A 16,628-nucleotide genomic window follows, 5' to 3' on the forward strand; every position below is an offset into this window, starting at 1 on the left:
AAGGACCACTGACTCTTGGCCTTGGGCAGGAGCCCTCAGGGCTCTCCAGATCTGTTTTTCACCTGTAGTGTGAGAAGGTTGGACTGAACGACTCTCGACAATCCCTTTCACCCTCAAATTATGTATGTGCGTTTAAAATATGGGACTTGCTGTGCTTCGAGGGTACGGTCACATAAGTCTGGCTGTCTTAGACCCATAACCTCCAAGAGCTAGAGGCATGGTGGTCCCGAAGAGATAAACGCAAAGTCACCTAGCCCCCAAGTCTGACAAACCAGCGTGTGTGTGTGTGTGTGTGTGTGTGTGTGTGTGTGTGTGTGTGTGCGCGCAAGTGTGTGTGCGCGCGTGCCTGTCTGTGGACTGGAATGTATGGAGAAAAACAAGTCCATGGGCCCTACTCGAGTCACAGGAACCAGAGATTGTTCTGGAGGCAACAGTGGCGTGAGGATCAGGACCAGGACTTGAGTTCTCGTTGTCACCTGGTTTCCTTGCTGAGAAGCAGGGTGAGCTCCTGGCTGGTCTCCAGTGTTGTTTTTGTTTTACTGAGCTTTTCATTTAGGGCCAAACTTGATGGCACATAAGCTTTTAATCCCAGCAGAGGGAGACAGAGGCAGACAGATGTCTGATTTCCAGTTAAGAGCTATACAGAGAAAAACCAAAAACCGGCCAAACAAAGCTAAAGTAGGCAGGCTAACCATGGTGACAAAGGCCTGTATTCCTAACACTTGGGTGGTGGAGGCAGGAGGATCAGCAGGAGTTCAAGGCCATACTTGGCCACATAGCTAGCCCAAAGTCTGCCTGGGCCATATGAGACTGCCCCCCCAAAAAAATCCACAAAATAACAGCAATAAATATTACAGAAGGCCACAATACTGCTCCAGGAGACACAAATCACTGTAGGCAGAGAGGGGAAGGTCTTTAGTCTCTGCTTACCTACCGTATGTGGGACGTGGGCCAACCCCTTTCCTGTGTATCTCATGAATATGCCTTATGGGTTCTGTGACTGGAACCAAGAGGATTAGTAGCTACCATTTATGTGCTGGGTACTTTAAAATAAACTTTGTGTGTGTGTGCGCGCGCCCACGCATGTATGCGTCTCTGCATGTGTGCGTGTATGTGTTTATGTGAGTTAAACCCAGGGCCTCCTGCCTGTGAAGCAAGCACTCTAATCCTGAGCTACACGTGAGAGAAAATGTGGAACATTTTGTCTTTCTCCCCTGCTCCGTTACTGCCTCTTGCTCTCACACTTTCTGGACTTCTTCCCCCATCGTCTCCTGTCCTGTGTGGATGGGCACGTGTGCATGTGTGTTATGTGTACACACATTTATTCTAGATTCTGGAGCTGGGGAGACAGCTTCCTGAGTGCTGATTGCACTCCCGACAACCCGAGCTGAGGTGATGTCAGGCATCTGTATCAACACCCTTCTATGGCCAGATGCCAGGTGGAGGGAAGAGACTCACCTGAAAGCTGGCGGACCATGCTGCAGCAGCAGAAACAAGAGAGACCTGCTTAACGGAGCGGAAGGTGCGAACCTACTCCCGAAAGCTGTCCTTTGACCTCCATATGGGCGCTGTGGTACAAGTGTGCACGCTCTTGCTCTTTGTCTCAGAAACACAGAGTTAATTCGGTTTTTGTTTTAATGGGCCTCGAGGGATGACTCTGGTTAACAGCACTGGCTGTTCTTGAAGAAGATCCGGATTCTGTTTCAAGCCCACACGTGGGAGCTCACAGCCCCCTGTCACTGCATCTCTAACAGAAGACTTGACCTCTTCTGACCTCTGAGGGCTCATGCACACAGGTGGGACATGTGTGTACTCAGGCACACAAACATGCACACATAAAAGCAAACAAATGAGCCGGGCAGTGGTGGAGCATGCCTTTAATCCCGGCACTCGGGAGGCAGAGGCAGGCGGATCTCTGTGAGTTCGAGGCCAGCCTGGTCTACAAGAGCTAGTTCCAGAACAGACTCCAAAGCTACAGAGAAACCCTGTCTCAAAAAAAAAAAAAAAACCAAGAAAACAAAAAAACCAGATAAATAAATAAATGGATGAATGAATACTGAGGCTGGAGAAATGGTACAAGCAAAAGCATTTACCGCTTTTTTTTCTTCTGTGTGGTTGTGGCTGTCTTGGAACTCTCTTTGAACACCAGGCTGGCCTAGAACTCAGCATTTACTGCTCTTGCAGAGGTCCTGGGTCTCAGCACCCACATGTTAGACCATAACCAACCTTAATACCAGCTCCAGGGAATCTTATGTCTTCTTGTAATCTCCACAGGTACTAGGCAAGTATGTGGCACAAACACATACATGTAGGGAAAACACTCATACACATCAGATAAATCTTAAACATTGTAAGGTTTGTTTTGTTTTTTGAAACAGGGTTTCTCTGTGTTGCCCTGGCTGTCCTGAAACTCACTCTGTAAACCAGGCTGGCCTTGAACTCACAGAGATCTGCCTGCCTCTGCCTCCCAGAGCTGGGATTAAAGGCGTACACCACCACTGCCCAGTCTAGTTATTTTTAATTAAATTAATTAATTAATTTATTTATTTTGGTTTTTCTTTTTTTTTCTTTTTTTTCCTTTTTTTTTTTTTTTTGGTTTTTTCGAGACAGGGTTTCTCTGTGGCTTTGGAGCCTGTCCTGGAACTAGCTCTTGTAGCCCAGGCTGGCCTCGAACTCACAGAGATCCGCCGGCCTCTGCCTCCCGAGTGCTGGGATTAAAGGCGTGCACTAGCACTGCCTGGCCTATTTTTAATTTTAGATTCTGCACATGAAGGAAAACGTAACAATGGTCTCTCTGCGGTCGGCTTGTTTTGTTTCTCATGACGATCGATCTCTAGTTCTTGCAAATGATGTCATCTTATTGTTCTTTACGCCTTAACTCCATTGCGTACAGCATCACACTGTTTCTGCCCACTCTTCCGCCGACGGCCTTGCACTTTTCCTTCTTCTGGCCACCGTTCCTCCATTCATCACCTATTAGCGTTTACCGTGTTATTCTGCCACACTCTCTAATCCATTAAGCATGTCAGTGGATAAAGCCGCCACAGGTCCTTGACTACACGGACAACCTGCAAGCTGCATGTAACAGGTCCATGACAAGCACCAGGAGAAAGGCGAGGAAGACGCTGGGAGGGAGGGGTGCAGACTTCGGGGCGATTTCAATTGTCCACGAGATGGCTGTGGGTGCTCCCTGAGGTGATGTTTCAGCCGCAGTTTAAAGAAGTCCAGAGAGAGGATGTCCAGGAAGACGAAGCCAAGTCGGCTTTAGGGCCTCGAGGCTGAGAGCCTGTTCAGCAAAGCAGGAAGCAGGACATGAGGTCAGAGAAGGGCGGTACTGTGAGGGCTCGGACAGAACAGAAGCGATTTAGCCACTTTCTTTTTAATTTTTAAAGAAAGGAAATGTGTTTGTTGCAGTTTAGAGACAAGAAAGTTAAAAAAAAAAATCTAGCCTCTGGCATCTGGTGAGGGCCTCCCTGCTCCATCAGCTGACGGCAGGGGCCAGAGGGCAGGAGAGCAGAATTTTGGTTTTGACGCAGTGTAGCTCTGGTCTTTGCCCAGTCAAAAGCCCATTGTTCTTCCCCCTGGGGTAGAGGAGGCTGCGGTTCTTACTCACGGCTGTAAACAACTCTGGAGAGAGCGGACAAACAGGCTTCAGGGCCTGGTGAGTCACTTCTGGGGGCAGGGGCCTCTCTTTTTCGGATTGTTCTCATCCTGCCCTAGGCTCAGGCGGCTGCCACAGGCCACTGTAGCCTGGGACTGCCACCTGGTGGCCACTGTCTGACTTCACATAGCCTCTCAGCTGGTGAGGGTAGGTGAGGCTTGTGCTCCGAGGGGATGAATGAGAATTTGCTCTGGATAGGCTGCTCAGGCAGGGCCTTGCTCCTTACTCAATAAGGCAGCCAGCCTTGCAGAGGCTCACCAAGCTAGGCCTCAGTGTCACACAGCAAGGTTGTCACTGTCCAGGGACAGGACTCAGGCTTGCTCTGTCAACCTGGCCCTAGAGATTCCATACTTGGCTGGTCTCTTCCAAGCTCAGGGTCACTGAAGTTGGCTCCCTCTTGCTAATGGTTGTCTGAGGTCTGGGCACTGGGCCACTTCTCACCCTCCAGCCAGGGTTAAACATTAGTGGGAGGTTATCGGGTTCGGAAAGGGGGTGGGGATTTCACTTGCAACAGTCTTCTCTGCTTCTCTGCGGCCCGGCCCGGAGCAGCAGTTCCCACCCGAGCCTACACAATGCCTGTGGAGGAGTTTGTGGCTGGCTGGATCTCCGGTGAGACCTTCTTCTTCTTTCTATCTTCTCACCCTTAAGGGTGGGTTGTGGGGAGGAAGGGTTGTCAAGAGGAGTTGTTCCCTTGGAGCACCCAGTAGCTAGCTGTTTCCAGAGCCTTCTGGGAATAGCCAAGGAAGCAGAGGGGAAAGAAGACAAGGAGAGACTGCTTCTGCATCCCAAGGCCATGCTGCCAGAGACCACTAAGGACCTGACAACCAGGGAACCTCCCCCAAACCCCTTCTCCCAGACCAGTGTAAGGGACCCAGAACACATTCACCTTTGATCTCACCAGCTGTCCTGACTTCCCCTTTGGAAATCTGCCCCACCTGGCAATGGGTGGCACTCCTCCGCCTTGAGAAAGGACACCATGGATGTGCTCCTGGTGCTGCACCCCAGGCCCCAGAAACAGCATTTTTCTGTGGAGAATAAGACTAGATTGTGGGTGGCTTTCTCCCCTGGGGCCGGCAGGACTCTAAGCCCCCCACCCCCCACCCCGCTCTGCACTGGTAAGACAGATAGAAGGCCAGAGGAAGGGGCCAGCAGGGCCTGTTCTCATCCAAGGCCACAGAACTCTGAGAGGAAGGCAGAGTACAGCTCACACAGTTGGGAATGGCAGCCACTCCTCTAGGGCAGCGGCTCTCGACCTCCCTCATGCTCCGACCCCCAACCTTAAAATTACTGTTGTTGCTACTTCATAACTGTAATTCTGTTACTGTTATGAATGTAATGTAAATGTCTGATATGTTACCCCAAAGGGGTCACGACCTAGAGGACAGTATTACAGGTGGTTCTTCCCTATTGTGTGTGTGTGTGTGTGTGGGCCTCAGGTGAGGTCAAGGGTGTGCCACCTATTCCCCAGCTCTTTGGTGGCCCAATATCAGGTGTGGTGGGGTGGGGTAGGGCAGGGCAGTTGGGATCTCAGTGGAGCCCCAAGAATGTGGTTGTGGGTGTCTAAGCATACCCGGCCTTCCTGCTCCTAACTGATCCCTCTTTCCTCCAGTAGAGACTTGCTTCTTAGATTTGGCACAGAGTTCTTACTCTTAGCGCACCTTCTTTTCATTTTACATCCCAGCCAGTTTTCCCTCCGGCCCCTCCTCCTGCTTCCTCCCTCCCCCACAGCCCACCCTCCATCCACTCCTCCCAACAGATTAGGGCTCCTATGGGGAATCAACAAATCTGGCACATTAAGTTGGGCAGGTCCGAGCCCCCCCCCCCCCATTAAGGCTGAGTATTCACAGCACCTTCTTGTCACCGCAGGAGCCGTGGGGCTGGTCCTGGGGCACCCATTTGACACTATAAAGGTAAGTGTAGCGGAGGGAACCGATGGTCTGGCAGGAACCTGGCTAAGAGCCCAGCTAATTGGGTTGGCTCACTTGTGTGTCTGCCAGCGTCTACTGCGTGGGCGACCTGGCTGTGGCTGTGGGAGCAGCCCTGGCTTGCCCATTTCCTCACATACCCAGTACTTTCCATCCAGGTGCGCTTACAGACCCAGAACACATACCGGGGCATCGTGGACTGCATACTCAAGACTTACCGCCATGAGTCGGTAGGTAGCCTACTTCTTCCGGGTGCGAGTGACTGTTTCCTGCCTGGCAGTCACTTAGCATCCCCAAAGCAGAGTGAGGTCCTCGCAGCCTTCTTCACCTGCTCTGTCTGCCTGGGACAGGACTTGAGCAGAAGTGATGTACAGATAGCAGAGGCCTGGCCAGAACAGGAAGTGGGACAAGGGAGGCCCACCATGCCTCTTACGATGCCATGATATTGCTCTGCAGGTCCTGGGCTTCTTCAAAGGAATGAGCTTCCCCATTGCCAGTGTAGCCCTGGTCAACTCCGTCCTGTTTGGCGTGTACAGCAACACCCTGCTGGCCCTCACAGCCACCTCCCACCAGGAGCGGAGGGCCCAGCCACCCAGCTACACAAACATCTTCATAGCAGGTTGTACTGGGGGTGTCCTGCAGGTGAGAGGGTCATGTATGAGTACACACGTTCAAGCGACACAGTGATGGATCTGAGCCTTACACACACACACACACACACACACACACACACACACACACACACGGGTCTCCCAGCAGTGCCTGATAAGGCCTTCCTAAGGGGTACTTGTAGCCACTGCTAATTGACCTAGCCATGTTGTGCCTTGCCAGCCTGCAGGCTTGGAAGTGGAAGGTCACAGAGACCAGGGGAACAAAAAGCAGAGGGTGGGGGAGGGCAAAGACGATGCTAGGCAGAAGCGACCAATGCCTTCTTTCAGGCTTGTCTACCTTCAGAAGGGTCTCCTAGCCCTAGAGTTGTGGGGAGACTATGCAGCATGGTGACCTTTGACCCCGGGGAACTGTCATTCCCCAGCAGAGCTGAGTTTTACCCTTTAAGTAACCCTAAAGTGGTCCTAGTCCATTCCACCTGCTCAGCCAGGCTTTGGCCTGAAGTACAAGGATAGCCATAATCTCTGAGCCCGGCCTGAGGCCACAAGTCACAGACCTCAGCCAATCACTGTGTGTCACCCCCATCGTCTGTTTTGGTCTTTGCTCTTAGCACACTGGCATGGCTTCTCTGGGGGGGGGGGGATGGAGACTAAAAGAGCTTCCAGGCCCTAGAGGGGACCTGAGCTAAAGGGAGTGTCTGAGCAGAAAGGGACAAAGGGACAGGTGCCAGTTCAAGCCTACACCCAGATGGGCTCCTAGGTAACCTTCTAATGGGTACCTGCCCTGATGCCACTGATACTTCAAGGGGCAGAGAGCAAGATGAGAGGACGAAGCCGGGGTGTGCACGGCAGGGGTTAATGATTAAAGAGGCCCAGAGATGCCTGGCTCCTTTCTCCCTCCTCCCCCACCGCCTTTCCTTGTTTGTTTGTTTGTGAGTTTTGTTTTGAGACAGGGTTTCTCTATGTAACAAACAGCCCTGGCTGTCCTGGTACTCGCTCTGTACAGAGACCAGGCTGGCCTCAATATCAGAGATCCACCTGCCTCTGCCTCCTGAGTGCTGGGATTAAAGGCAAGCACTATCCCCACCCCTGGCTTCATCTATTTATTATTTATTTGTTTGGTCGGTTTGGTTTTTCAGAACAGGGTTTCTCTGTGTAATAGTCATAGCTGTCCAGGAACTCACTTTGTAGACCTGGCTGGCCTCGAACTCACTGAGATCCTACCTGTCTCTGCCTCCCAGGTGCTGGAATTAACGGTGTGCGCCACCGCCTGGCCACCCTTTTATTTTTTTAAATGATTTATTTATTTTTTATGTGTATGAGTGCTTTGCTTACATATATGTATGAGCACCATGTGTGTGCAGTGCCTGCAGAGGCCCACAAAAGGTATTGAATCTCCTTGAACAAAAGTAACTACAGATGGTTGTGAGCTACCATGTGGGTCCTGGGAACTCAGCCCCAGGCCTTTGCAAGAGCAGTGAGTTTTCTTAACCACGGAACCATCTCTCAAGCCCCTCTAGTTTAGTGTTCTTGAAACAGGGTCTTGCTATGTAGCCCTAGTGGGCCTGTAATTCACTCTGTAGATTAGACGATCCTCCAATTTATAACAGTCCCCTAGCCTCTTCCCCAGACTCTGGAATTAGTGTTACATGCCACCAAACAAGGCTTTATGTTCCTTATTATACAGATATGTGCCCATATATTTCTAAAGCCTGGAGGCCTGTACCCCTCAAAAACAGTACGAGACCAAAGTCCCTTGATAAAGTGGCCTGACTTAGGCCCAGCCAGGTGCCACTTCTCAATCACTTTTTCCTCATCTCTCTGAAAAGCAGAACCAGGGACTGTTAGGACCATAAGTGGTGACTTGGTCTAGGAACCTGCTAGAAGCCAGCGTTTCCTGGGACATCTGTCAACAGGGTTTCGAAGCCAGTTATGTACCAGTAAGGAAGTGGGAGGAAGGGGCAGGTGCTGACAGCTTCTGGTGGCACAAACATTGCTTGTGGCCTTGCTGAAGCCTCTCTGGCTAAGAATCCTTTAGGTTCCATGGGTCACACCCCACAAGAGTCCCTGTGTCATCTCTGGAGCTCCAGGTCAGGAGCCCACCCCGCTGAGGGCTCGGCTCAGCCCTGATGACAGGCCCCGGGAGGAGCCTCAGCCCCAGTTTACAAAGGGCCTCCACCTTCCACGGAGGCAGAAGCATGCAGTGTGCCCTGTCCCTGCTAAAGCCCACCACTAGTCTCTCTAATACCAACCAGGTCTAGGGCTGAACACGGAGCTCATGTGCTTCTAGTCAGACAGCAAACTCACAGCCGGGGCAAGTCAGTTCCCGCTAGGACCCTGCCTGCACCTCCGTGACACCGCAAATGATGTTCTTTGATTTTTAAAAAAAGACTTTAGTCCTAAAATCAAACTTAAATTCTGCCCGTGGAAGCTCGAAGAAGGTATATGATTCCCTGGAGTTGGAGTTACAGGCAGTTAGGGGCTGCCCTATATGGACTCAGGATGCAGACTCAGGTCCTCTGGGCAGACAGTATACACTCTTACCCACCGAGTCTCCTCTCCAACGCTGGTTAGTTTTTTTTTAATGAATGTTTTTAAATCTCTTATGTGTACGGATGCTCTTGCCTGAGTGCATGCATGTGTGCCATGTACAGCCCTGGTACCTACCGAGCAGTGTTGGATCCCCTGCAACTGGAGTTACAGATGGTTACACAGAGCCGCGTGTGGGTTCTGGGAACTGACTCTACATCCTCTGGAGGAGTAGCCAGTGCTTTTAACCGCCGAGTCCCATCTCTCCAGCCCTGTGACTCGTTTATTGACTGAGTTTCATTCTGCTGTAGCCCACACCAACCTGGAACTCACTATGCAGACCAGGCTAGTCTTGAACTCTTGTAGTCTTCACTGAAGCCTCTGGGGTCACAGGTATGAGCCCAGCACAGCCAGCTAGAACCTCCCCTGAGCTTCAGTAGCTTCTCTTGTTTGTCTGGAGACAGGATCTCACTGTGTAGCTCTTGCTGGCCTGGAATTTACTGTGTAGACCAGGCTGGGCTTTAGCTTACAGAAATCTGCCTGCCTCTGCCTCTGCTTCCTGAAATGCTGAGGTTGAAGGCATGTGTCTCCCTGGCCAGCTAGCTGCTTAACAGCTACACCCCTGACACCTCGTCAGTATGGTGACCTCCTCCTCTCCACATCTTCCCAGCCCAGTCCAGTCTACTCCAGGTCTGTGTCCTGGCTAAGGGCTCTAGGGCCTTTTTGGTCAGAGGCAGGGAGGGCTGCTTTGTGGCCTTAGAGAGGTGTGCTACGGAAGAGGGGGAGTCTCTGATGTTGGGTCTGTTTTAGAAAAATGCCAACGAGGTGACCCCCACCTACAGCATCAGCTCCTCACTGTTTTTTTTGTGTGTGTGTGTGTGTTGGTTTTGATTTTCTTTTTTTTTCCCGTTTATTTATTTATTAAAGATTTCTGTCTCTTCCCCGCCACCGCCTCTCATTTCCCTCCCCCTCTCCCAGTCAAGTTCCCCTCCCTTGTCAGCCCATAGAGCTATCAGGGTTCCCTGCCCCCCGTGGGAAGTCCAAGGACCACCCACCTCCATCCAGGTCTAGCAAAGTGAGCATCCAAACTGCCTAGGCTCCCACAAAGCCAGTACGTGCAGTCAGCTCCTCAGTGTTTTGCTTACAGAATGAACCCTCATGGAGCCCCAGCCACTGCAAACATGGGCTCCTCCCTGGAATCAGGGAGCCCAGGGACCAGCCCACTCCCACTTGTCCTTGGGCACCTGCGCCTGCTATCTTAGGAGGAGGGGCCAGTGCGGAGCCTCTCAGGCCTGATAATAAGAGAGGCAGTCTGTTCTCAACGGCAGCCAGATACTTGGCCAAACCCAGCCGTGTACGTGGGAGGCTAGGAGCTGGCAGCAGGAGCCTCTGCCCTATTGTGATTATTAGCAGATTTTCCCAAGCTTAAACTCCACCCAGTCCCCTCCATGTCTTTCTTCATAGGCCTACTGCCTGGCTCCTTTCGACCTCATCAAAGTCCGTCTACAAAACCAGACAGAGCCGAGGATGAAGATAGGGAGCTCTGAACCCCGATACCGGGGGCCTGTGCACTGTGCAGCCTCCATCTTGAGAGAAGAGGGACCCCAGGGACTGTTCAGAGGATCCTGGGCCCTAGTGCTGAGGGACACCCCTACGTTGGGAATGTACTTTGTCACCTATGAAGGGCTATGTCGCCAGTACACACCAGAAGGCCAGAATCCCAGTAAGTGGGGTGGGGTGGGGGTCCAGCAGGCTAGGGAGGGAACTAAGGCTGGGGAGATGCTCTGTTCCAGTCTGACTCCACCCTGGCTTCCTCTGCTCCAGGCTCAACCACAGTACTGGTGGCTGGCGGCTTTGCTGGCATAGCCTCCTGGATCACAGCCACGCCTTTTGATGTGATCAAGTCCCGGATGCAGATGGACGGGCTGAAGGGGAGAAAATACCGGGGGATGCTGCACTGTATGGCAAGCAGCTTCCGGCAGGAAGGAATACGGGTCTTTTTCAAAGGCATGACCCTCAATAGTGCCCGTGCCTTTCCTGTCAACGCCGTTACCTTCCTTAGCTATGAATATCTGCTGAGCTTGTGGAGATGAGCCTGGCCAGGCCGTGCCAGCAAGTCTACAACAGGAGCACGGCGGATAGATAGTAACTTGGAAAATCAAGCTAAAGAACCCAGCTAGCAGGTTCAAAAGCAAGAGGTGACATGCATCACCCAGAGTTAAGGAGTCAACTGGCAAGAAACCAATGAAGCTGGCAGTGAACGGACTCCAAGACACACCCATCTCCAGCTCACCTCTTTCCAGAAAGCAGGGGCACAAGCCACATACAAGTCAGCCAGGCCACCATGTCACAACTGCCCCTCTGAAGAGAGCTCTCAGGGATCAGTCACTGTCTTGGCGCCACCCAGGCAGGGGTTCAAACCATTCCCCTGGACGGGAGAATGACCTTTGCCTCCTCGTGTCCAGAAGCCTTCAGGGTTTCCATCATCTTCAGGGAAACCCAGGTCTCTAGCTCCTGGCTCTCCTGGCCCACTAGGTGGTCCTCTCTCTTGGTCACTTCCTGCTGTGGTCCCTCATGTCCCAGGAGTGCTCAATGGGGTGTAGTTATTGTCCCTCCAGTGGCCTACTCTCCTCTGAGACACAGGCAGAGCTGTCTCTAGGGTCCTTCCAGCCCTGTGGGGTACCCAAGAACCTCAGCCCTCCTCCTACCTCAACCACAGCTCTTGTGTGCAGGGCTTCATGGTTAGTTGTCTCGCTCCTGAGTCATTGTCTCTGAGAGTCTTGTAGTAAGGTTGTATTCCTGTCTCTTGAACAGATACATGCAATAAAGTTTTGTTTGCTGACATGCTGATGATCCCCTCCCATCTCTGCTCCCACCACATACACGGCTGTCCATGCCCTGGCTCCTCTCCAGGCTGTCTCTGCCTGGCCCACATCTCCTTACATTTGTCTTCTTCTCTTTCTTTCTTTCTTTCTTTCTTTCTTTCTTTCTTTCTTTCTTTCTTTCTTTCTTTCTTTTTTTACATTTGTCTTCTTATTTACCTCAATTGTTAAATTAGATATTAAAACTGTCTGAGGGGCTGGAAAGATGGCTCAGTGATTAAGATCACTGGCTGCTCTTCCAGAGGACCCAGATTCAAATCCCAGCACCCACAGGGCAGCTCACAACCATCTGTTAAATCCTCTTCTGGCTTCTGTGGGCATTGCATGTACATGGTACATATCTATACTTGGGGGCAAAACACCCATACACATAAAATAATAACGAAAATATTTTAAAAAAACTGGATGAGCCGGGTGGTGGTGGTGGCACATGCCTTTAATTCCAGCAGTCAGGAGGCAGAGGCAGGTGGATCTCTGAGTTTGAGGCCAGCCTGGTCTACAGAGTGAATTCCAGGACTGGCTCCATAGCTACTGAGAAATCCAGTCTCAAACAAACAAACAAACAAACAAACCCAAAACACAAAAAACAAAACAAAAAAAAAACTGGACGAGAGCTTGTCAATGGCCTTTAATTTCAGCACTCAGGGGGCAGAGGCAGGCAGATCTCCCAGTTCAAGGTCAGACTGGTCAACAAAGCAGTTCCAGAACAGCAGGACTATCTTGTCTCAAAAACCATAAATAAATAGAATAGTCAGTTTACTCTTTCATGACTTCTCATAACTCAGAGAGTCCCCATTAGGGAAGGCTCTATTTACTCATTTTTTTCCCCCAAGACAGAGTTTCTCTGTGTAACAGTAACAGTCCTGGCTGTTCTGGAAGTCACTCAGACTACCTATCTCTGCCTCCCAAGTGCTGGGATTAAAGGCATGTGCCACCACTGCCCGGTCGACATTTGTTCTTGATGAATGTCTTAACCTACTTCTGCTAAACACATGTGGCCCTCTCCCACCACAAGACATTGGCACACGTTCTTCTCTCTGAGGTGTACCTCCCCTTCTTTCAGCTCTAGGCTCTTTGAGATGTCTTTTAGTTTCCTTGGCCTGTGGGATGGTTCAGAAGTGCCTGGAGGGTTTGTTCAAGTACAGCTTGTGGAGTCTAACTTCAGTTTCTGACTCGGAAGGCTTTTGGAGGGTAAGTTCTCAGAGGAAGCTGTGGGTGTGAGCGAGGACCACTGGACATGTTTCTCATGTCACTGATTTTCTTCGGTCTGTAAGTACATGTTCACCTCTGAGTGTCTTCTGTGATTCCGATTGTATTCTGTCTCTCTAGCCCATGAACTCCATGGAGCAGAGACTCCACCCCTAATTGCTTGTCATTAAAACTAGAGCTGCAAAGAGGGTTGTCCAGGAGATGGGTTGTTTTTTTGTTTTTTTTTTTTAATATTTATTATGTATACGATATTCTGTCTGTGTGTATGTCTGCAGGCCAGAAGAGGGCACCAGACCTCATTACAGATGCTTGTGAGCCACCATGTGGTTGCTGGGAATTGAACTCGGGACCTTTGGAAGAGCAGGCAATGCTCTTAACCACTGAGCCATCTCTCCAGCCCCAGGAGATGGTTTTGAGAGTCTAGGGATGCAGCTCAGGTGGTAGAGTGCTTGTGTGCACATTAAAGCCCTGGATTGATTGCCAGTATCACATACCTGGGGCATGGTGACTTTATACTGTAATCCTAGCACTAGGTATGTAGAGGCAAAATCAGAAGTTCAAGGTTGTTCTCGGCTAGGTAAGCGACCCTGTCTCAGAAAAAAAAAAAGTTTTAACAAAATGAGTGAATGAATTAATGAACAAAAACTGGTTTTCCTAATTCCCTCTCTGGAAGACCAGTACTCTAATGGCACTATTTTCTATAAGCAACAAGATTTCAGATAATTATTACAAACAGCCGAAAGCCTTGCTAACTGATAAAGAATGAAGAAACTTCCCACGATCCCAGAAATAGAGGCTGTGAGGCCAGGATGTGGGGCTGAGGCTGCCTCCTAAGATGAATGCTGAATCCACCACCGGGGACACACAGAACCTTGTGGAGAGAACCTGGGAACGACGCACTACACCTTGAGTTCCCAGACCGCATCCAAGACTCAGAAAGTGAGCAAGATCCCCAAAGGGCTTCACCAGTAAAAAAGCGGACTGGAAAAACCTCCAGTCACCAAGAAAAGGAAAGAAAAATTGCTTCTCCCTCACAGACAGTAAAGTCTGGCTTCCCAGAGAACTGGGACCCATATTCTTGTGCCCTGGAGCCTGTCTCTGAGAAGCTAACACTGAGTCTTCTTCCTGCCCCCTCGTGCCCAGAAGAAGCAACTACACGATAGTGTTCCTCAGGTTTAATCCCAGGGTGATTTCCCCAACACAGACATAACAAACATGATGGAAATGAGCAGAGAGCCTAAATATATATAGCTGTCTCTCTCCTTCCTTTCTTTGAGACAGGGTGTCACACCTGGCTCTGAATAGACATTTCTCCCAAAAAAGACAGAGCCAGAAAGAGCTGGACAAGGAGCTGCTGGGCCAGGGTTGCACACCTTTAATCACAACATCTGGGAGGCAGAGGCAGGAGAATCTCTGTGAGTTCGAGGCCAGCATGGTTTACATAGTGAGTGTCAGCCCACCCAGAGCTACACGGTGAGACCCTATCTTGAAGAACAAAAACTACAATTGATCAACACACCAAACAAAAGAGCGGGGCAAAGTGGTGCGCACCCGTACTCCACCATTCTGACTCTAGCAGGACGGAGAGCTCACGGCTAGTCCGGCTCAAACAAAAGGGAGCAGGGGTTTTAAATGTTTTCAACACTACTAATTCTGAGAGAAATTAAATGATGGCTGTGGTGAGCTGTGGAGGGGGTCTAGTAGTCTGTGTCGAGGGCAAACATGAGGGTGTAACAGCTGTTTCTCTCTCACTCTGTACCTAGATCTGGAAGAAGTCATAGTTCAGAACAGTAATTGATTTTTATTTATTTATTTTAGTTTTTCAAGATAGAGTTTCTCTGTGTAGCCTTGGCTATCCTGGAACTCACTCTGTAGACTAGGCTGGTCTCGAACTCACAAAGATCCACCTGCTTCTGCCTTTAATCCCAGTGACGGGATTAAAGATGTGTACCACCACTGCCCAGCTTTTTTTGTATGTGTGTGATCGCTTTTTATGATTTATAGAGTTATTTTTCTGAGGAAGTTTTCCATCCGTTGCATGGCACACTTGGAGGTCTTGGATTATTGGGTACTGTTTACCCAATGTAAAAATAATAAACCTAAAAAACTTAACAAAACTCCCAGTTTTTTGTTTTTCTTAAGATTTATCTATTTACTTATTTATTTATTATGCACACAATGTTCTGTCTGCATGTATGCTTGCTCACCAGAAGGCACCAGATCTCATTACATGTGGTTGCTGGGAATTGAACTCAGGACCTCTGGAAGAGCAGTCAGTGCTCTTAACATTTGAGCCACCTCTTCACCCCTGTTTTAGTTTTTCAAGACAGGATTGATCTGTGCAACAGTCCTGGCTGTCCTGGAACTCGCTTTGTAGACCAGACTGGCCTCGAACTCACAAAGGCCCACCTGCCTCTGCTTCCCAAGTGCTAAGACTAAAGGTACCAACTATGCTGGGCAAACTCTCTAATCATTAAAAAAAAAAAAGTCAAAAGCACAAGGGCTTATGGTCGTGGTTTCATCGCCAGGACTGAATGAATGAACTGATATGCACCCTGTTCTCTTACACGACACCCCAGCGTATGTCCTCCCCACTCACAGGGAGCAGACAGCCCGCTCCTAGTGCCAGTGACTGATAAACTAGACACGAAGCAGATAAGAGCCACAGGGTGTCTGCCAATATAAACAAGTTTTCAGTATAAAGAGTGACCTGGTCAGAGTACTAGACCTCAAATGGCCCTCAGTTAAGTGACCCACTAGAATGTCACACTGTGAACACCCATGGCCAGCCACTGTTGAGACAGGGTCACTGGGGGCTCTCAGAGCATCTTACCTCCACGAATTCCATACTCAGGGGTGTCCCCTCACTCCATTTTAGGCCTGCCATACTTCCCACTTTTCTCTCTTCAGCAGTCTACGTATCGAAACTCACCCCTGGGCATATGAGATGGGTCAGGAGGGAAAAGCACTTGTCACAAAAGCCCAGAGACCTGAGTCTGAGTCCCAGAACCCACAGAAAGGTGAAAGGAGAGAAGCAACTCCACAGAGCTGGCCTCTGCTCTCCAGACATGCATGGTAGCATGTGCGTGCATGTTTGTGCACTCATCCCCCCCACAAGTACATTTAAAAAAGAAACAAGGTTGGGCATGGGGGCACACATCTTTAATCCTAACACTCCAGTTTAAGGCCAGCCTGGTCTACAGAGTGAGACCCTGTCTCAAAAACAAAACAACACCCATACACAAACAACAAAACCAGCTCACCCCTGCTGGGTTTCACTCAGCTTTGGGGCCAAAGTACTCCGCAGGAATCTGCCCTCGCCTTTCTGGTCCTGCTTAGCAAAGACGTCACCTTTGCAATCTTGTCACATAGGAGGCCTTGATGAAAAGAACTGTGGTAAAATGAACAAACGGATGAGAAATGATAATGAATGACCGACCATTCCGGGCCTTACTTCTCTTGCCTGCCTCCGGCCACCGCACCGCACACGATCTGACGCGGAATGGTAAGAGCTGCCAAATGTCTTGATCAACTTTCCTTCTCATAAGCGTGCCCATGAAGAGGGTCCACGTGTGAAGGAGTCTTCCTGACAGGAAGATTTCACCTTTTTGTCAGGTAAACCATGCCTTGAGAAACCGGGTGTGCCTCGGTTGGTACAGTACTAGCTCAGCATGCACAAAACCCTGGGTTGAGCTTCATCCCCAATCACATAAATCAGGGTATGGTGGCTGAAGAAAACATGTTTTGACCCCACCCTGCCTGTTGACTAGAACGTTAGGTGTTTTCCAACAGCCTGCAGGTGCTTCCCTGTCTT

General features: G+C 50.2%; 1 protein-coding gene across 3 annotated transcripts; it reads left to right on the plus strand.

Annotated features, from left to right (window-relative positions):
* The first annotated feature begins 3,323 nt into the window (after positions 1–3,323).
* Slc25a45 (solute carrier family 25 member 45) lies at positions 3,324–11,683 on the plus strand. 3 transcript variants are annotated; one of them, XM_075973200.1, is made up of 7 exons: positions 3,341–3,661; positions 4,211–4,270; positions 5,528–5,571; positions 5,745–5,816; positions 6,043–6,228; positions 10,188–10,446; positions 10,548–11,683. In XM_075973200.1, exons 2-7 carry the CDS (start codon positions 4,234–4,236, stop codon positions 10,814–10,816), a joined length of 867 nt encoding a protein of 288 aa, XP_075829315.1. In that variant the 5' UTR covers positions 3,341–3,661; positions 4,211–4,233; the 3' UTR covers positions 10,817–11,683. The 3 variants fall into 3 exon arrangements, with proteins under 3 accessions (XP_075829314.1, XP_075829315.1, XP_075829316.1); XM_075973199.1 differs by having other exon boundaries at positions 3,324–4,270; XM_075973201.1 differs by lacking the exon at positions 4,211–4,270 and having other exon boundaries at positions 10,548–11,682.
* Positions 11,684–16,628: the final 4,945 nt, after the last annotated feature.

Source organism: Microtus pennsylvanicus, chromosome 5 (assembly GCF_037038515.1).
Source record: "Microtus pennsylvanicus isolate mMicPen1 chromosome 5, mMicPen1.hap1, whole genome shotgun sequence".
Classification (NCBI taxonomy): Eukaryota; Metazoa; Chordata; class Mammalia; order Rodentia; family Cricetidae; genus Microtus; species Microtus pennsylvanicus.